This window comes from Camelina sativa, chromosome 18 (genome assembly GCF_030686135.1).
Source record: "Camelina sativa cultivar CO46 ecotype springtype chromosome 18, ASM3068613v1".
Classification (NCBI taxonomy): Eukaryota; Viridiplantae; Streptophyta; class Magnoliopsida; order Brassicales; family Brassicaceae; genus Camelina; species Camelina sativa.
The window spans coordinates 14,242,198-14,262,066 of record NC_141897.1 but is presented as its reverse complement, the minus strand read 5'-3'; the positions used below and the strand labels follow the sequence as shown (position 1 = coordinate 14,262,066).

General features: G+C 36.2%; 6 protein-coding genes and 1 non-coding gene across 10 annotated transcripts; 3 read left to right on the top strand and 4 right to left on the bottom strand.

The window, feature by feature from the left end:
- Positions 1-1,107: 1,107 nt before the first annotated feature.
- LOC104761067 (uncharacterized) lies at positions 1,108-2,697 on the bottom strand. The gene is made up of 3 exons (XM_087497442.1): positions 1,872-2,697; positions 1,575-1,639; positions 1,108-1,499 (listed from the first exon to the last, which is right to left on the bottom strand). The coding sequence occupies exons 1-3, from the start codon at positions 2,482-2,484 to the stop codon at positions 1,335-1,337; spliced, it is 843 nt and encodes a 280-aa protein (XP_087353568.1). The 5' UTR covers positions 2,485-2,697; the 3' UTR covers positions 1,108-1,334.
- Positions 2,698-3,805: 1,108 nt separating this feature from the next.
- LOC104761065 (NAC domain-containing protein 83-like) lies at positions 3,806-5,045 on the bottom strand. Its single transcript, XM_010484085.3, has 3 exons — positions 4,835-5,045; positions 4,480-4,751; positions 3,806-4,137 (listed from the first exon to the last, which is right to left on the bottom strand). The coding sequence occupies exons 1-3, from the start codon at positions 5,019-5,021 to the stop codon at positions 4,015-4,017; spliced, it is 582 nt and encodes a 193-aa protein (XP_010482387.2). The 5' UTR covers positions 5,022-5,045; the 3' UTR covers positions 3,806-4,014.
- A 2,652-nt stretch (positions 5,046-7,697) lies between these two features.
- Positions 7,698-8,685, top strand: LOC104761064 (mitochondrial import inner membrane translocase subunit TIM8). The gene is made up of 2 exons (XM_019240234.2): positions 7,698-7,855; positions 8,283-8,685. The coding sequence occupies exons 1-2, from the start codon at positions 7,808-7,810 to the stop codon at positions 8,466-8,468; spliced, it is 234 nt and encodes a 77-aa protein (XP_019095779.1). The 5' UTR covers positions 7,698-7,807; the 3' UTR covers positions 8,469-8,685.
- Positions 8,686-9,240: 555 nt separating this feature from the next.
- Positions 9,241-9,312, bottom strand: TRNAQ-UUG (transfer RNA glutamine (anticodon UUG)). Its single transcript has one exon. It is a non-coding gene; the product is annotated as a tRNA-Gln (tRNA).
- Positions 9,313-9,438: 126 nt separating this feature from the next.
- On the top strand, positions 9,439-15,011 carry LOC104761063 (uncharacterized). Of its 4 annotated transcripts, none has more exons than XM_087497593.1 (6): positions 9,439-9,890; positions 10,215-10,537; positions 10,722-10,808; positions 11,016-11,345; positions 11,445-12,776; positions 14,703-15,011. In XM_087497593.1, the coding sequence occupies exons 4-5, from the start codon at positions 11,307-11,309 to the stop codon at positions 12,522-12,524; spliced, it is 1,119 nt and encodes a 372-aa protein (XP_087353719.1). In that variant the 5' UTR covers positions 9,439-9,890; positions 10,215-10,537; positions 10,722-10,808; positions 11,016-11,306; the 3' UTR covers positions 12,525-12,776; positions 14,703-15,011. The 4 variants fall into 4 exon arrangements, 3 of the variants coding, with proteins under 3 accessions (XP_087353719.1, XP_087353720.1, XP_087353721.1); XM_087497594.1 differs by having other exon boundaries at positions 9,454-9,890; positions 11,035-11,345; XM_087497595.1 differs by having other exon boundaries at positions 9,454-9,890; positions 10,215-10,603; positions 10,705-10,808; positions 11,035-11,345.
- LOC109130606 (uncharacterized) lies at positions 12,871-13,807 on the top strand. Its single transcript, XM_019240324.2, has one exon. It carries the CDS (start codon positions 13,008-13,010, stop codon positions 13,677-13,679), a length of 672 nt encoding a protein of 223 aa, XP_019095869.2. The 5' UTR covers positions 12,871-13,007; the 3' UTR covers positions 13,680-13,807.
- A 663-nt stretch (positions 15,012-15,674) lies between the features above and the next one.
- Positions 15,675-17,223, bottom strand: LOC104763349 (uncharacterized). The gene has a single exon (XM_087498646.1). It carries the CDS (start codon positions 16,994-16,996, stop codon positions 16,475-16,477), a length of 522 nt encoding a protein of 173 aa, XP_087354772.1. The 5' UTR covers positions 16,997-17,223; the 3' UTR covers positions 15,675-16,474.
- Between the last annotated feature and the right edge of the window lie 2,646 nt (positions 17,224-19,869).

Sequence of the window (19,869 nt, the reverse complement as noted above, 5' to 3'; positions counted from 1 at the left end):
TTCATTCTATATTCAGAGAATCTTCAGGTTTTCTTTACTCCTCTTCTCTTGTTTTGATTATATGATCTTTCTCTTTTTTGCTTTATCATGTCTATAGTATCGTTGTTGTCTTGTTGATTATAGAACTATAATACTTAACATCGTTAAACTAGGTTTGAGTTTTGAATTTTGATACTACAAGTCGACGGAGAAGAAGAATTTGAAGATTAAAATTGGTTTTTTTCTGTTTTCGTTTTGCTATTTCAATTATACAGCTATACGCTAAACGGTGGTGCACCGCCCAACTAGCGCCTAGCGTATTTTAGAACATTGAGTCAAATACTAATTTCATGTGTTGAATTGTATTCCCTCAAATTCTTTTTAGTTATCGTTTTAGAGTTAAAATCTTGTTTCGTAATAATGAATAATTGGATTAGATTACACTTTTAAATTATATACAGAAAATATTGATGAGCGGCTTAAGGAGATTGTTTTGGTAGTGATAGGTGAGACGTTAACATAACAGCACGCTCAGGTAGAGAGCGTTTATGAGGATTCTCTCATTTTCCCTTCTTTGGCCCTAGTAGAGGGTGGCCGTTGCTAATCTTTCGCTGTTTTCTTCAGGTTATCACTACTTTGTAGATGCATCTTGGAAAGTGAATGATCCGTTTGCAGTTGCGGGATGACTTTGTTCGTCCCAGGATGCATCACCGACTAGGGAAGCCACCAAGTTCCGGTGTAACCTCTCTCCTTTGCATGCTGAAGTTGAAGCGTTCATCTGGGCAATGCAGTGCATGATAGAACATGACCTCCGAGATGTGGCGTTTTTTACGGATTGTTCAGACTTGGTGAAGATGGTGCCATCGTCTTCGGACTGGTCAGCTTTGTCGACGTACCCCGACGATTAGATATTACAGTTATTAGAGAGCACAAGTTCAATTACTTATACCTTTTACTATGTTTTCTTTTTCCTTCTATATATAATGCCATTTTCCTATGTTGCTCTAATTTTATTTTTAGTGGGTAATCTGAATTTTTTTTTTGTTAAACAACAAGTTTCATATTTAAACAACACTTTTTAATTGCACAAATTAAATTACTTACATCTTTCCACATGGAAAAAGTAAATTCTTCAAACACTAACTTACCCTGATCAAAGAAAGCAAATATGAAGAAGAGGTGTACAGATTCTGAAACAAGGTCTCTTAAAAAGTTGAAATAAATCAAAGGTCTAAATTCGTATCCGTGCTTGGGTGGTTTTGATTACTCACAGTCACGTACGTGTACGTGCACCTCACCGTTCTTACTTCAACAAATAAAGGCAGATGACAAACGACATATAATTTTTATCGATATCACTGTCTCGGTTTCTCTTGCACCAAACGAGAATGAGTGTTCCCCATGCATCCTCCACCAGCATAGCACGGTGCAGTCACATTGGCTAAATACTTCTTCGGCAATCCGATTCCAAACCTCTTCCCTCTCCTTTCCCTTTTCTCCTTTTTGACGATGCTTCCGTCCTAAATATACAAAACATATCATTATTATCGAGCCTCACATAAATCAAATCAATAATGTGAATCAATGTGAGTCACCTCTTTTATCTCTGTCATGACACTTTCGGTTTCCATCGATTTTCTTGTGTCTTCTCCATCTTTTTCTGCATTAGTGAATAGATAAATTTTCCAATTATAAGCCCAACTGCGAACCTTAAGATGCATCGGCAACCATAGAAATACATAGAAAGGTGAAAGTACTACATGATAAAAAATAACTAGCATTCCTAGCAATCATATACATACGGATATTTATATTATTCTTGACCTTTCTATTTGGTACGTATACTTGTATATATATATATATATGTGCCATTATAAGGACATATGATTTACCTTCATCATCATCATCAGAAGAAGGAACATCGATGCAATAAACCCTAAAGCTTGGAGATCCAGGACCTATCATTCTTTCATCAAAGTTGCTCATGATACTCCTTTCATCATCATCATGATTCTTGACATCTTCTCCTTCCTTCTTAACATTGATGGTCACATCCTCATGATGAATATCCTCTTCTTGTTTCTTCACAACCTCTTTATTATCCTCCTCTTGTTTCTTCACAACATCTTGTTGATGATTTTCATCTTCTTGTTTCTTAACAACCACTTCTTCCTCATTCACCTCTTTGACATCATCTCTCGACGGAACCTTCTCTAAAATAACCTCTTTCTTCTCTTCCACGTGATGATCAGGTGTCGGAGCCACCTTAGCCGACGACTTCAGACTGCCGTCAGTGTCTTCTCCGTCATCAGAAGAGCCGTGACGAAGAAGCTCCTTCTTAGACTGCGTCTGGCTCCCTTTCAAGACGCTTGCATGGCTCCTTTTCTTCATCTCCTCTAACCTTCGCCTTAGAAGTGGACGTATTCCCGCCGGAAGTGGCACAACGCCTCCTTCTCCGGCCCTGACAGCCGCCACACCTCCAAGCCTCGAGCCACCGCAACCCATATTAATGAAAACTAACAAATTGATGGTGTAATCGCCGCCACCAGAAAGATCATACGGCAGGGGGTGGGTGGCGGGAGAAGATGTTAGAAAATAGGCAAAGGAGAGGAGAGAAGAGAGAGCCAATAAATTGGGAGGACGATGAGTGAAAGATAATATTTAGGAATCCGAGAAGAAGAAGGGAGAGAAGGTGAGATTATAGAGTTGAGATTGTGTGATGGGTTGATTGGTTAGTTGCAATTTATTTGCTAATTTTGGTAAATAGTGATTTATATTGGCAAATACAGGAGTTGGTTTCTAAGTGACATCTTCATTCCTATTGTCATTTTTGACTTACAGTTTGGTCTTAACATCAATATCTGTAACATTATTTTTGTTTGGTCAATATAAAACCACCCCCACAAATAAACTTCGAAGTCTTTTGGGTAACCGTAATCTCAAGGCTATCTAGTTGACTCGCGCTCAACCGCAGATTTTTATTTTAAACCCGTTGTCATGACAACTCATTTATATTTCTTCTTGTTTTTTTTTTAATTTTTTTTTTTATGTTATAGTTTTCTATCAAAGCTTCGTGGATTCGTTTATTGACTTGAATGTCACTGTCCTCTGAAAACATCACATCGATGTTTCCTGACGTCCACATATTAGATTCCTCTAGCTAGTTGTAAGAAATTTGTAACTGTAGGCTAGTAACTTGGCGAACACGAATATTTTCTCACAGCATAACGTTTATATACTATGACCAAGATATTGAATTAGAATTAATGCCAAAGAGCTATTTGAAGAGAAGCTGAGCTGCTTGGACATAATGATCCTGCTGGCAAGGATGGAGTTATCAGTTAGGGAGACTTGTCTTAACCCACTCATCTATGTATGTACAACTATGCGATGCTACTTGATCACGCCGAATATATACAGAAGTAGAAGGGAGCTTTTTCAGTTGCTTTGACTCCGTTTTGTTAGTAAGATTTGTGTGAGGGCTAAAGATAAAATCTAAAAGCTTCTTGCTCAACATGAAATTGGTTGGTGCAAACTTGATATGTCTTAAGTGAGTTAAATCTTAATATCTCTTGTGTGCTGGTGAAGTACATGGGAAAATATTACATACATGCATACTGCTCATTAGGCTAAATTAATCAACTACGGTTACAGATCTCTCATTGTTTGATCAAATCAAGTCAATAATCCCCACGAATTTACCATGCATGGATTTAGAAAATCCTAGATTTATAAATCCCGGATTTAAAAAGAAAACACTAATGATGAAAGATAATAGACAATTTAGTCTATATATAATTGGACGATAACAAAATAAGACGGGAGATGAGTGAAAGCAACTTGTGGCATTTTTCACCACAACCTTAATTACATTCCAAAGGGCTTGGAAGATAATAAGACAAATTTAAGCATATATCCTCATTTTCATTTAGATCGTCTCTAATATTCTAACAATACTATAAGTTACTAACTAAAACTCAAATGGATCGGATTCACCACAAAACCAATACATATATATGGCATCAACCATGATCGTCACCGGCTTTGAATAACTTCTTCGCCATCAGACTCATCCGACTCGTGCTCATCCTCCACCATCTCTTCCTCATTCTCTTCCTTCACCACCACCTTCACTGCCCTCCATTTCCCTAAATCACCCTGAAAACCCAAAAAAAAAAAAAAAAACCCAAACTAATCAAAACATTGGTATATATTGCAGAAAAAATATTAAGGACGAGTAAAATGACACATAATATAGGATTCCTTAAATATTGGCATATTAATTTTTCTTTTTTCAAAAAATCAAATCAAAATGACATTTTAGAAAATATTCAAGCTGAAATATGTTGAAGTTTTTTCTTTTCTTTTTCTGAAATTTGTGTTACTCTAACTTTTATGTTTCTTAAGTAAATTACATGAAACATTAGTGGCGTTATAAATAATTTCCCAAAGATAAGAGTCCAATGTGGTGTCCGAACTAATAAGAGACGAGTGGCTCACCCGAGGCAAAAGGGACGATGACCATCTTGTAGCTCTAGAGGAAAGAAGTCGGAACTCATACATGATCCATGGAGTTATTGTGCCTCGAGGTCTTTTCCCAATATAGAAAGCAAATGTCTTTCTCCTTCCTTCTAAATGACTACATTCACGATCACCAGCCTCCATTACTTCCTCTTCTTCACACTCTTCCCAGTAACCTGATAACGTCTCTCTTCCCTTTCTCTCTCGTTCTTCCTTCTTCACGAAGTAATACACTTCCTTGTTCCTCTCACCTACAACAAATGTGTACGTACAACATTGAGCAATACATTAAAATGTGATATGGTATAACTAGAGAAAAGAGTTTGTAGCAAACCTAGCAAGTCCCAAGGATCAACATTGCAAGAACGGAGCTCAGGGAGGTCGAAGTCCATCGGACGGTGGAGGACCTTCTTGGCGAGATACTCGAACACAAGATCTTCATCATCGGGATCAAACCGAAAACCAGGAGGGAGTCTCATGCTTCTTCCGTTCATGGCAAATCTCTGCGCAGAAATGTCCATCAGTGCTTCCTTATCAGTATCCCTTTGTGTATGGTTTAGTGTTGTTTATATACTTATATGAGTGTGTCACCTTTAGTTTGGCAAAAGGGGATTCTACTTTTCCTTAAGATACTTTTTACGTATTATTTTCTAGAGATAAATAGATAATTTTTGATGATGTTAAAAAAAAAAAAAAAAAAAAGATAATTTTTTATATAACATCAAATTCAGAGATTGTTTTATTTTTGTTTATTTAAATGCGAGGCTCACCCTAATAAAATTGTTGTGCATACCCATGCAGTCAACGTTGTTAAGATTTCGAATAGAACATTGTTAAGATTTCTATTTGAAAAAAAAAAAGGAATTATTTCTTTATTTTTTTTGGTAAAGGTAATTAATTCCTTTTTTTGGGCAAAGTTGATTTTTTTTTTCCCAACCAACGAAATAATCAAAGGTAAAACTAAAATCCTATATATATCCACGCTGTTTCATTACCGATAACTAAAACGAGCGCAATACTAACAACGATTGATTTGACCCGAAACTAATTTAACCATTTGAAAGCTTTTTATGTACTCTTTTTTTTTTTGTTTAAAAAGCTCGTATACATACTATATATATATATATATCACTACGCATATTTATCAGAAATCTATATTCTAATATATATAAGAAAACAAAACAAATTCGTGTTTAGGAACTCTCTTATCTATCATGCATGTAAAAATATTCATGCGACCTTTTTATTCTTAAAGTAAAGAAGTGCCTGTGAAATAATGATGTCGGAATGATATACGTATTAGAAAAATGAATTACTTAAAAGATGTATTGGTAAACGAAAAGGTTTGGACGTTCAACGTAAAATTTTGTAGATTAAAATCCACTTTTGGGATAAATTTATACGTGAAAAAAGAAAACGCATATCATCGTGGAATCAGAAATTTCTTTCTTTATAACTTCGCATGTGAAATAATAATGTCGGGGCGTACCATACATTTTTTAAGAAACAAGAAGTCTAAGTAAAATAGACATAAGTAATGATGAAGAAAAAAGAAAAAAAAAAGAAAAGAAAGTATATTCGGAAAACAAAAGTGAAATTGAAAGAGAGTCCAAGTCGATCCCAACTTAAAGATTTGAGGAGGCAGCTGACTTAAGGAGTAAGTTATGAGATTGTTGGTCTGACTCAATTTTCTACTCTCATGCACTTCTTTAATTTAAATTATTTTAGATATATTATTGTATATATGTTTGTCTTTGGACTGGTGGTTTTGCCTTTTATCCTTCTTTTTTTTTCCTTGGATCAATAAAGCTCCCAAAGCCCACCAAAACAAAGTTGTTCTAATTTTTTGATGCAACTTTCCAGCATCAGACTTTGAATTTTACAAAGAGCATTTAGGTTTTACTCCTTTTTGTATAATGTTTTCTTTATATACACTAGAAATAAAGCTACATAATCTGTCTTTCAAAAGACTACGAAAAGAAAATGAAATGAATAAAGATGATTGTTTCATTGTTAAGGAACTGCGATTAGTTTAATCTGGTTGGGACTTGGAAGATAGTATTTCAGATTCCTTTCGCTGAAGATCTTGAGTTCGAATGCCACGCTATATTTGATAAATGATAAAAGTTTAACTTGTTAACAACTCGCTCTAATTCTAGGCTGAGTCCAACTTGTTTATGACCTAGTAACAGTAATATTTGGGGGATCGGAAGACGAAGGAGACTGTGTATGCTAGGAAGAAGAGACTCTGTCCGTCTATGTTGTTTGATGATTGTGTTGTCTAATTACTACAAAACAAGCTCTATCATTTTTTTTTTCAGTTTAGTGTAAAAATTAGTTAAAAATTTGGTAAGGCAAGCTTTCTCTATTGGACTGGCTCACCTTTGAAATTAGTCAAGCATATTAAGTCTGTTGTGGGTAGAAGACGTAGAACACATGTTCTAGTTACGTACGTATGTACTTTCGGTTTAGTGCTGACCTAGATCACTCAAGATTACAAAATAAAATAAAATAATAATTAAATTAAAATATCGAGAAATTTTTTCTAATGTTTTTAAACTCGAGAAAGCTTTATTTGTTCTATATAATTAACTAATAAAAACAATAGAAAAGCTTAAAAATTATATTAGTCAATTTAGAATCATATGTTTTACTCCACCCACGCAGCAATTTGGATTTGGTACTTTTCTTCACCTCGAAGATGTTGGCTTTTCCATTTTCTTTATTTAATTTTGTTTTCAGTTTTTCCTTTTACTTTTAAATTTATATGATTTGGCGACATTGCTTAAGCAACGACATACATACAGTACATCGATGAAAACTGAAAAGTTTCATTTCTTTTATAACGTAATCTTGTCACTTGATGGGTTGATAACTTGATATTGATATAGTTCTAGTCTCTTCTTCGTGTTTAATTGTATTACAAAAAAAAAAAAAAAAAAAAAAAACATACATACATACATGCATTTAATTAAAACGTAATTCTTAATTTGATTGGTTGTCCAACAATACTGCAAAAAATATAGTAAAAAGGAAAATGTCGTCCGTGAATATAGAGTTCTAATCTAATGGGTTAAAAACAATAAGCAATTAAAGTTTCCATCTCCTAATCACAAAAGCTCTTAAAACTATGTTACATTTGGGCTTTTGACCCAATAAGCAAGTAAGCGGCGTCTCTTGAACTTTTTTAATTGTATCCTTTGGGGGTTTTTGTTTTAGGGTTTTCAGTCGCTGAGAAAACTTTTGATTCTTTCTTTCATCATCTTCTTCTTCTTCAAGCAGAGACGCTCTCTCAAACTCAACCGACATGGATCCCAGCCTCGCCAACAACCCTGAATTGCTTCAATTCCTTAACGTAAGTCTCCGATTTGCTTTTTTTCTTGGATGCTTGATATGTTTCTCCCAATTTAAAGTCGATTCACATGGAAGCTTTAGCTCTGGTCTCGTAATTTTAACTTAATGCTCTGCTTTAAGACAACGAAATTGTAACTAGAAGCTGTCTTTTAACTCCTGTCTGGATTCATTAGAAACCATCTCCTTTGAATCCTCTCGTTAAGGAAGAGAATAGCTTTGGATTGTCTAAAGATCTGTTCTTTCTAATTGTGTGGTTTAGTTGGTTTGATTAGAATGAAGTTGCATTTGAATGTTTTGATTTTCAAATATGTGTTTGCAAGAATTGGTTTTGTCTGGGTTTATTCAAATTAATGTTCTTTTTTTTTTTGTCTTGGGTTTATTATGTTTTGTTGGAATGTAATAGAATTGTTTGTGTGTGTTTGTGGCAGCAAGAGAAAGAGAGAGCGATGGTGAACGAAATGGTGGCAAAACTAACAAGTGTGTGTTGGGACAAATGCATCACTAGCTCACCGGGAAGTAAGTTCAGCTCAAGCGAGACTTCTTGCCTCACTCATTGCGCGCAACGCTACATGGATATGAGTATGATCATCATGAAGCGCTTTCAGTCGCAGTGAGTTTCGATGAAGTTGTTTATCATACTTGTTTCCGATTTTATGATCCTTTTGTTGCTCTTGGCAAGTGTTGAACTCCTTTCACTCTAGTGATTTTGCAAAGAGTATTCTCGGATATGTGTTTTTAGGAAATCTTTATGGTTTGGTTATGTGATTGATGGCTAGTTTATGTATCACATTGAGATTGGTAAACAAATGTGGGATAATGTGATTTTAGTAAGGAGAGAGCTGTAGTTCTAGGATGTGGTTGCAGGTTTCTGTATCACATTGAGATTGTGTTGAAATTGGGAAACATTAGAGTAACAATCATCATGTCATGTTACATAATGGTTGGCCAATGAAGTCATGAACCAAAGGCCGTAAGACTTTTGGATTCCTGTGGGTTTTTTTATGTGGATGCGCAATGTGTTGAGATAATAAAAGAGGTGGAACAAACTTGGTAAAAAGTGAGTAGAGTAAGAAGTTATCTCTTATTTGACGACAGTAACAGAATTATATTCTAATTTCTAAGGTTGATAATTTCAGCCGCTAAGCTATGAACAAATTAGGAAAGCAAGTCCTTGTTTGATTAAATCGACTGCTTCTGCTTCTGCATCTTTAAATCCAGTAATCAAATTTCTTCGACACATTTCAATTTGTCTATATTGTGTCACTGTTACGTTTAAAAGCCACTTGCCAAAAGTAATTATGGTATGGAAGATGGCCCATATATATCTATATTATATTAGCAAATGGGCTGAACCTACGAGAAAAAAAAAATGGGGCGCAAAAATAAAGGTCCTACCGGGAGTCGAACCCAGGTCGCTGGATTCAAAGTCCAGAGTGCTAACCACTACACCATAGAACCTTACTTTGGAGAATGGAAGCCTTACAATACTCAATCGTAAACGTTTCCGCAAATCTTTCCTCCGTCACAAGGAAATGCCAAAAAAACCATTCATCCGATAAAACCAGCTATACAATATGAAAGTTTGACAAAAACCAACTTAACTTTTACCAGATTCGTTTTTTCAAAAATTTTATGTAGATTAATTTTGAAATTCGTTCTCTTACAAGCTAAACCCGTAGAAAATTTACCCAAATTAGAACTATAAATTTTAAATACAATTTTATGTTGGAGAAACAAGATATGTTTGTCTCTCATGTGTGTTTTTTCACTCAACGAAAACGATACTCTTTAAGGATGTGTCAGGGGAATAAAAAAAAAAAAAAAATTATGACCAGAGAGATCAAATCTCTCCGACCTTACCCATCTTCTCCGGCGAAACCCCTAATTTCTAAGAAATCTACCGTCACCAAGGAACAATCGAATTCCGATTCCGTGGAGGTAAGTTTCTCAGATTCAGAATTCGAAGATCCTGTGGAGAGGGCGACCTTGTGGCTTCCGACGACTTGAACAAGGAGAAGAGCAGAAACTGTACTAAGGTTCTCACTTTTATTTCTCAATTGGGTCTCAGTTTATATAATTGCACAAGAGATGTCAGTATCGTATGAATGTTTTATAATGCTTGCTTTTTATCATAATATATCCAAAGTGCGGGGGAATTATGAGACAAGCACCATGCTCGGAAGAAGATTGCTTTGGCTTGTTGAAGCAGTTCGAGCATGTTCTTGAATCTGACCCTCTTATGTGACTATTATTATTAATGTTTTTTTTTTCTCCATCTGGGTATAATAGTAACGTGCAATCCTGTTTCAGTTTTGTGAATTTCCTATGACATTATTGTGATTTTTTATCTCTGAATTCAGTGATGAAGTAGGGTTTATCCACCCCTCACAGTTTGCCTTGCTGGATAAAGAAGCTGGTTTCTCCAATGTGCATCTCCAGCCTAACGATGGAACCTCAAGAAAGTTCAGGAATCAAGATCACAAATTGGGAATATCCACCGATATACTTGTTCAGTTATGTAAAGATGCCAAACGCATGTAATGAGTCTCAAAATAAGAATATCTCTTCTTCCCCCCCCCCCCCCCCCCCCCCCCCCCCCCTGTACTCCCGAGAGTAAAGTCATGAAGCATAGCTTAGTTGTTTTGCTCTTGAGCTCAGACTTTCGAACTGCATGGAATGCTAGGTACTCATATTGAGTAATAATTGTTATGATTGGCTTGATATATTTGCTAGTTTTAAACCTCAACTTGTATGTTTTTCCTCGAGATAGAAAGCTGATAGCAAAATAGAGTTTTTAAATCTAATTTCGTGTGAAACAAAACCTTTTTCTGGCTTATATATACCAACAAGAGATTTGTTTTTTTCAGGAACTTATCCTCCAGTGGATTGACTGGCCAAATCTATTCCAGCTAAGCTATTGGAGAAATCAAAAAGATGGTTCTCTTTACACTAAGGTATGCAATTCCTAGTAATGTTTTTCAGACTGAAGTTTCTCTAACTACTTGATAAGCTATTATTTCTCTGTAATTCCTAGTAATGTTTTATAAATTTAAAAATAACCAACATTTGGATCAAACAGTTTTACAATTTTACAGTTTCTTAAAAAAAAAAGTTTTCAAAGTTTAAAATTAAATTATATGGGCTTGGTAATTTATTACAAGGCCGGATTCTGGCTGACAGCGAAAAAAGGGAGTCAAAGTTGCCACTGCAACAAGGAAAATCCTAAATTCACTAAATCTTCATCATTAGTGAAGATGGGAAACTTGGGGTTTCAAAAGTTTCTATATTTGGGATCTTTGGAATCTCTAAGGACTAGTTTAGTTAGGAAAAATGGAAACTTTCCTAAGCCAAGGTGGCCCTTTTTTTATAAGAGAGAGAAGATGGAGAAGGGGAGAGTTAAGGCATCATAACCACCAACTGCTAGGGTTCTTTTGGGATCTCCAAACACAACAATGGCTCTGTTTCTCAGCCGAATCTCTTCCAAGCTATCTGTAAGATAACACAACACTCATCTCTATCCCCATATCATATAGTTTCTTGATTGATTATGCTTTTTTGAATTTTGACTCTGTTTGTGTGGAAATTGACAGGCTTGTAGGGTCAGTAAAACTGCTCGCTTCTTCTCATCACTGCCCGAGTCTCCGTACTTGCTTCTGAGTAGTGTGAAGGTGGGAGAGCCTTCTGAGAGTGGCAAAACCGTGAAGCACAAGTTATTCGATTCTAGGACGGAGAGAACAATGAAGAGCAGCGAGAAAACGCATCCAAAGGAGATCGATGGAGAAGTTCTAGTGGGAGCATCGCAAGGATGGGTTGTTTGTGTGAGCAAGAAGGATACTTCATTACATCTCACTGATGTGTTCAAGCCATGGGTCTCATCACCAAAAGTCATATCCTTGCCTGCTCTTGAGTTCTATCCTCGTCTTGCTCTGAAAGAAGTGGCTCTCTCGTCTTCTTCTCCTGACGAAGACGACTGCGTTGTGGCTACAAAGTTCGATAGGTCTTATCTGAGTGTATGCAGGCCTAATTGTGACTCGACGTGGACTCATTTCGAAACCACTTTCCCACTCTTGCAAGCCTCCGATCTCATGTATTCGAAAAGAGACGAAGCTTTCTACTTTGCGAGTGACAAGGGTCTCTACATGGGTTCCTTGAATCTCACCAACAACAAAAAGATCAAATATCAGCAGCTGAGCTTCTGTAACTTGCCTATGATCCCAGACTCCGAGTGGGAGATGTTGGAGACATGTTTCATGACCAAACACTTTGTGGAGTCACCCTCTGGCGAGTTTTTCTTTGTCAAGTGGTACCGCGGGTGTTTGCACAAGGAGAACATTGACAAGGAAGTGGAAAGTGTCCATATCGAAACAAGGCGGTTCATGGTGTTTAGAGAAGATGAGGAGAGCAGAGGCCTCTCTTACACTGAAGATATTGGAGATCTCTGCATCTTCCTTAGCAAGGGTGAAGCCTTCTGTCTCTCCGCGAGCATGTTCCCGGGACTCAGGCCTAACTCCATCTATTACATTGGGGCGGGAATCGGTTGCTACCATATTGGCTCTGGTACTGTCCACACCTACAATCCCCGTGGTACACCCAAAGCCACCATTGCGCCCTTCTGGATTCATCCCACTGATCCCATATGCTCCCTTCTGGATTCATCCATCTCTGCTTGAGCTCTAGCTAGGAATTGGGTCCAAATAAGTGCCTAGCTGTGTCATGCTACTATTAAGTCCGTCTGCTTTAATTATGTTGTGTTCTTGTGTTTAAAAAAGTGTCGCCTAGGCGCGCCTGGGCGAGAGGCGAGGTGATTATAAGGGTGTAGCGCCTCTAGTAGATGAGGCCAGGCGGTAGACCAAAGGCTTTCGCTTCAGGATGTCTTGCCATGGAGCCCGCCTCATCTCGCTTAGCGCCTGCAATAGTAGGAGGTAATATATGGTTAAACCTCAATATCTTCTCAATATTTTCTCAATATTTGCTTACTTAAAATGTTTCTAGAATGATTTTGTTGATTGCCGTGAATTTATTGCTAGAAGCCCTAAACTTTTTTTGCATATAAAGTCAAACTTCACTATTAGCTTCGTAGTTTCACGATAGTTTTTCCTCTCTGATCTAAGTCTCTACTCTCTAATCTCCCAACTCTTCTTCATCAACTCATCATGTCCGATTCAGTTCCTACTAAGGAACAAGATCCAGCTAGGAAACATGCAACTCCTGTTTCTTCCAAACCTGGTAGTTGGGTGTGTAACTATTGTAAAAAAATCACAAGCGGTGGAGTACAACGTGCAAAACAGCACATTGTTGGTGGTTATAAAAATGTTACTGCCTGCACTATGGTTTCCGATCATATAAAGGAAGAAGTCAGAAGTTTCATGCTTAAGAAGGCTGAAGCTAAAGCCACTACTCAAATGATGCCACCACCACCCAATTTATACGATGAGTATGAGGAAGATGAAGATGAAGGTCAGACTAGTAAGCCACCGCCTTCAAAGAAACGTAAGGGTCCAATGGACAAGTATGTATGTCCAACTCCTCCTGATGTCTTAAAAGGAAGAAAAGACAAAAAAGAAGTTTTTGGAAAATCTGATAAAGAACTTAGGGACAGAGCATGTGCAGAGATTGCAAGGTGGTTTTATGATGCAAGCCTTCCTTTTAATGCGGTTAACTATGACAGTTTCAAATCTTCACTTGAGTTAGTTGGTCAATATGGTTCTGGCTTTAAGCCACCAACCATGTACGAGCTGCGTGTTCCTTTTCTGAAGAAAAAAGTAAAAGAAACAGAGAAGCAGTTGGTGGAGCACAAAACAGAATGGTCAAGTAAAGGTTGTTAAATCATGTCTGACGGATGGCGTGATTCAGTTGTACAAAAGGACATTGTCAACTTTCTGGTTAATTCGCCAAATGGATCAGTCTTCGTCAAATCAGTTGATGTATCAACAGTTGTGAAAGATGCTCATTTGCTGTTTGATCATCTTGATCGTATGGTGGAAGAAGTTGGAGAATCTAATGTTGTCCAAGTGATAACTGATAACGCATCAAACTATATAAAAGCTGGTGAGTTTGTTATATCTTTAAGATTTATAAAGTTTTTTTTTTTTTTTGATTGTTTATGTGAGAGAAACTGGAGCGTGTTTCAACATCTCCATACTAAGAAAAGAAATCGATTGGGTCAACAACGTTTGAATGACATGGTGTTTGTTACATACAATCGAGCTTTACAACGCCCCTACAATAGGAAAGACACCATTGATCCCATCATCCTACAAGATATTGATGACTATAATGAATGGTTGGTATGAAGAATGGATGAGCAGTCAGCTGATGAGTTTAATGATCTAGTGTATGAAGATGGTGATTTAACATGGGAGGCAGTAAGCACAGCATCTGGGGCTAATGAACCTAACTACAATACTAGAGGCAAAAAAGCATCAGGATCGGCAAAGTCTTCAAGAGCTGAGAAAGGGAAGAATACAACATCAACCTCCACTCCAACTCCAAGGGCTGAAAGGACATCTCTAACTCCGATGACTTTGATTGATGAAGATGATGAGGATGAAGCTGAAGAAGATTTCATATGAGGAGATGATGATACTGAAGTTTATGTCAAAGATGACGAGTTTGATGATGATGAGATGGATTTTTAGGCTTTGTGTTTAAGTTTTAAACTTTCGTTGGATTTGCTTCTACTTTATTTTCATTTCTCTGTTTCAGACTCATGATTGGCTTTTTCTTTGTTTTCAAATCTTTCTCTATGTTTCCATTTCAAATGATAAGCTATTGGTTTTAGACTCAGGTTGTGCTTACATGGTAAGGAATCGATTATTTATGACTAACCTTATGTCTGTTTTTTGCAGTTGCGCCTCATACACCAAAGACGCAGGGCGAATCTCGCCTAGGCGCAGGGCGCCAAACCTACCCTCTGTCGCCTCACCTTGCCTCTCGCCATTTAAAACCCATTTGTGTTCTTCACCAAGTGGTTATCACCATGCCACTTGTTAGGTCTGGTTTGAGCTTTTGTGTCGTGTGTTATAAAACCAAATGGTCATCATCATTCCATTTGTTAGGATCTGTGTTTCTTGATATTGTTTCCACTTATGATTGCTTCGGCTTTGATGCTTCTTTTCTCAGTCAAGTAAGTGGTCATAATGCCACCAGTTTAAAAATTTAACATATAGTAAGATATATGATCCTGTTGCATGTGGGTTTGTGTGCTAGCTAATTTGTCAACTTCACAAACGAAAAGAGGAACTTGAAAGCTGAAACTCTACAAGAACAGAGATGAGTTTTTTAGTTGATTTAAGTACAAGAACGAAACCATAAATCCTAAATTCCTAATAATATTGGTCAAATTCTCTTAACCTCGAAGTAGAATGCGACTTTTTAATGTATTTTTGTTTTGACAAATGTTATTCAACTAATCTGAAAACATGATAGTTTAGATAATCGCTTCACCCGAGACAGGTGGTTGGTTCCTCGCAAGTGTAGTACTTTGTTTTTACTTGAAAATAATTACATATCTTATAACGAAAAAGAATGTCACTTAAAATTGGCATGGTGTGGAAATTTCACATTGATCATGGATATACTATATAAACAAAACAGTAGATATTATAAATACATCAAAGTGCGAGCTGCTGAATGCAAATAGTCGAACATATGTTAAGATCTCAAAACATAATTATGTCCTTTTACTAATTTCTGTTTCAATAATCCTCATTCGCTGATATGATATGAGATCTCACGAAACAAAAACACGATGAGGAACAGCGTTAAACAAAAGTCACTAGATTAATAGATTAACCCAAGGGACTACTACAAACACAACAATCATAATAATATCTTAATAATAATAAGCGGTGCTCACACATAAGATAAACTCGACAACATTAAACCAAAGTCATTTAAAACAGCAGCACCGTGATAAGGTAAATCAGAAACAAACGTAATTAACACATAACTAATAATATCCTTAAAACACGTACGAAACCATTATTAGCGAGAGAGAGAGGGTCTCCGTCTCTCCGAGAAGAGCCGCCACCTTAGTCATCGTTGTCATCTTTGATTTCCAGACCTTGAAAAGCCTTACCGGCATCTTCGTGATCACCTGCAATCCACGCAAGATCTTTCTTGCTGCCCTAACCAGGAGGAAACTTCCCTCCAGGGAAATTCTTCAATGCCTCTTTCTCCTCTGCGGTGTAGGTGTTTTCACCGTCAGAATTATCAGAACCAGGGTTCTTAGGGCTGTTTTCACCGCCTTCAGTCTCGGAACCACGGCTGGTAGTGCTGCTTGGAGAGACGTGACGGTTCTTACCGACGTAGCTAGGGCTTCTTTGGTTCTTACCGCCGTGGTTAGGGCTTCTCCGGTTTCTTTGACCACGGTAAGGACTTCTACTGCCTTGTCCGTAAGAACCGTAAATGGGATTGAGGTAGTTGTAGTTGTAGGCACCGCTTCCTTGATAAGGATAACCACCAGTGTTTCCATTATTGGGGCTTCCATTACCACCGTAGTTTCCGTAACCACTGTTGTTTCCTTGATTGGGGCTTCCATAGCCGGTTTGGTTTCCCTGGTTCTGACTTCCTTGCCCAAAAGGCCAAAACCACCGTAGACTTCATGGTTCGGACTTCCTTAATAGGGGTTGATTTGCCTGTAACGTCCAGGACTTGGGTAGCTTTGACCGTTACCACCGTAGACTCCATGGTTCGGACTTCCTTGATAGGGGTTGAGTTGCCCATAACGTCCAGGACTTGGGTAGCTTTGACCGTTACCACCGTAGACTCCATGGTTCGGACTTCCTTGATAGGGGTTGATTTGCCCGTAACGTCCAGGACTTGGGTAGCTTTGACCATAACCACCGTTGTTTGGGCTGCTTTGGCCATTACCACCGTAGACTCCATGGCTCGGACTTCCTTGATAGGGGTTGATTTGCCCGTAACATCCAGGACTTGGGTAGCTTTGACCATAACCACCGTTGTTTGGGCTGCTTTGGCCATTACCACCGTAGACTCCATGGCTCAGACTTCCTTGAGCAGAACCACTCTCTTCTTCTTCGTAGAGTAAGTAGCTGCTGAGTGACCGAAACGTATTTCCTCTCTCTCGGTTCTTTGTGACAGATTTGAGAGCTTTTGCTAGGGAGTTTGTTTTTTTCATTTTTTTTGGTGGTTTCTTTTTTTTTTTTTGTAAAAGATTGTGGGTTGGTTTCAATGGAAGGTCCCTCTAGATTTATAGAAGGATATAGGCGATAGAAGGAAGCTAACTTGAGCCATAGTCAGAAGCTAACTTGAGCCATAGTCATCTTCTTCATTTACCTGAAGAGGAATGTTCGAAATCTGAGAGTTAACAGTCGAAAAGAACACAAATGCGGTATAATGCAAATATGCAATGACTGTGATGTGGACGATATATTATGTTCGTTGATTTATTAACCTTTTTATACATATATAAAAAAAACTACCCCTTCTGTCTCATAAAGATTGATGTTTGTTCCATAAAGATTGATGTTTTATAAACTTCAAGAATTAATTATTGAAAATATTTAAAATTTTGAATTATTATTAATTTAAAATTAAATAATATATCTTTAGTCAAAGAAAAAAATATATTTAAATTCAATAATCATTGTTTTTTTAAAATATGTAAAATATTCTAATCATCAATTAATTTTTATGAGAGAGAAGGAGTACATGTTAATCGGGACAACTTTCAAAAGCTGCATCGCGTGTTCCCAATTGTGTGATACAACTTACCAAATGGTTAACTGGAATTTTAAATGATGTTTGAACTTATCACATTACTAATGTTGTTTGGAAATATATATATATTTTTTTTATTTTTCATCCTACGTACACGTTAACTCTTACTACAAGTTACAAATTGGATTGAAATGTGATAAATAATACAGAACTTCATATACACATTACTTAGGACCGGATATGGTAGGAACATGTTACATAGAAGAACTATATATATATATACATATATATATATATATATATATATATACAAATGATATTGTGATCAACAAAATATTTTCAGTGAATGACGTTCAACCGAAACAAATAATCTAAAATTATTGATAAAAGAACCTAATCAAAAACTGCTCTCCCTCTCTCTCTCTCTCTCTCTGTTACCATCATAATCCGTGGTATAAATTAAGTTTCTTTTCATGCAATGCCAAAAATAAAATAAACATAAAAAACTATTTGCATGCACAAAGGAAACAGTATTATCAAAACTTTAGTTTCCCACTTTCCATTCTCATATTTTTCAAAAAATATGGATCTTACAAATATAGATAAATTTCTTAGCCATAGAATTAAACCGGAAATTAATTTACTAGCTTACATGTACACGTCAATTAATTAAATGAGAGTAAGTAACGCCATTGATGAAAGTTATAAGCAACCAGCGGAAATGTGTTAAAATGGAGAACTTGTGTCGATAATTACTTAATTTGTTCACAATCGCCATTCAAATATTTAACTTTAGTTTACTGATTTTTGTCGACATGGAATCACTTTTATTTTTTCTTTCTCAAATTTCATAAAGAGTTAGTAAAGTTTAAATTCAAAGAATAGACACAAAGAGCAACGTTATCTCATAGTCTCCTTACAAGAAACAACAATTAACTAAATCAAAACATTACCTTCACTATGGCCTGATATGATGATCATTTGTAATGCATTTCTTAATTATTTTAGACATTTTCTTAATTATTTTGATTATTTTTTAAAAAATTATTTGGATATAAACTCACTCGTCATTTTCTTAAATCCTAAATCATTATATCATAATGTTTTTTGTTTAACCTTAAGCTTTAGATTTTCTGTATATATACTAGAAGAATTGTTCTGTATAGTTACGCTACTAAATGCACATATCCACTATCCAGACCCAACTATCATACACGTTACACAATTACCAATCGGATTTTCAAATGTGATAAATACTCTTCAAAACTAAGAAGAGTGTAACGAATACTAATATTGCGATCAACAACTATAAATGAGTGGAAAACGTTCAATATAAAACTGAAACATATTTTATAATTTTGATTTTTACTAGTGCTTGACATTTTAACGTTTTTATATAGGAAAAAAAGTACTACAAACCAATTTTTTTAAAAACTGCTACTGCTCGTCTGCTCCATCATCATTACTTACACTGTCCATCCTTACAAGTTACAACCAACGTCATTACTGTAATCAATATATTGAGTTTTTTTTTTTTTGCATGCGATGTCAATGTCAATAAAATAAAATCTTTGCATGCACTAATGATATACTCCAAAATAATTAATTCGCAGGCACAAAAATTAATTCCCCTACCCATACTTTTATTTTCCAAAAGAAGTGGATCGAAATGTGGATTACAAGTATTTATGGATCTCTCATCTCTGAGTCTGTGGACTGGAGGAGTCTGGAGAGTATGTAAGTTTCTTACAGTCTAATAAATACGTTCAGGACAGTCGACAAATAATATTACTACTTTGTTTTACACACGCCAACTTATATGAGAGTAACGTCAACGACATTGATTTTAATTGCAAGCACGCGGTGAATTATAACAAGTTCTACACTACTTTGAAAATGTGTATTGGATACTGCCACTGTTATCCATATAAGTATATATTAATAAACAAATTTGGTAACATTATCCAACTTACCAGCTTCTCGAAGTTTTAAGTTGTATTTTAGTAAACAAAAATTGAACCGAAACCAGAACAAAAATCTGAAAATTGAAACCAATACCGGCAAACACGAGTAATATATATATATATATGAATGTTTTTACTTCGATGTATACCTATATAAGTATATCACAAATTCACAATTCAAACGCATAAACTTTCTATGCTTCGGTTTTCGAAAGATTTATATCATTTCCAAGGTACAATAATATCTCTATTGTCATTGATATCTTTTTCAAGTTTCCATACGACTGTGTAAGTCCAGAGTCCTGTGATTCATACTCACATCATCATTTTTTTCTTTTTTTCTTTTCTTTTTAGTCCAAGTCGTCTT

Coding starts and splice junctions, on each gene's coding strand:
- LOC104761067 (XM_087497442.1), bottom strand. CDS start 2,484: ATGGGTTGCGGTGGCTCGAGGCTTGGAGGTGTGGCGGCTGTCAGGGCC. Junction 1,640..1,871: donor TTCTGATGATGATGATGAAG/GTAAATCATATG, acceptor TCACTAATGCAG/AAAAAGATGGAGAAGACACA. Junction 1,500..1,574: donor TCATGACAGAGATAAAAGAG/GTGACTCACATT, acceptor TTGTATATTTAG/GACGGAAGCATCGTCAAAAA.
- LOC104761065 (XM_010484085.3), bottom strand. CDS start 5,021: ATGGACATTTCTGCGCAGAGATTTGCCATGAACGGAAGAAGCATGAGA. Junction 4,752..4,834: donor TGATCCTTGGGACTTGCTAG/GTTTGCTACAAA, acceptor CATTTGTTGTAG/GTGAGAGGAACAAGGAAGTG. Junction 4,138..4,479: donor CATCGTCCCTTTTGCCTCGG/GTGAGCCACTCG, acceptor TTGGGTTTTCAG/GGTGATTTAGGGAAATGGAG.
- LOC104761064 (XM_019240234.2), top strand. CDS start 7,808: ATGGATCCCAGCCTCGCCAACAACCCTGAATTGCTTCAATTCCTTAAC. Junction 7,856..8,282: donor AATTGCTTCAATTCCTTAAC/GTAAGTCTCCGA, acceptor TGTTTGTGGCAG/CAAGAGAAAGAGAGAGCGAT.
- LOC104761063 (XM_087497593.1), top strand. CDS start 11,307: ATGGCTCTGTTTCTCAGCCGAATCTCTTCCAAGCTATCT. Junction 11,346..11,444: donor GAATCTCTTCCAAGCTATCT/GTAAGATAACAC, acceptor GGAAATTGACAG/GCTTGTAGGGTCAGTAAAAC.
- LOC109130606 (XM_019240324.2), top strand. CDS start 13,008: ATGTCCGATTCAGTTCCTACTAAGGAACAAGATCCAGCTAGGAAACAT.
- LOC104763349 (XM_087498646.1), bottom strand. CDS start 16,996: ATGAAAAAAACAAACTCCCTAGCAAAAGCTCTCAAATCTGTCACAAAG.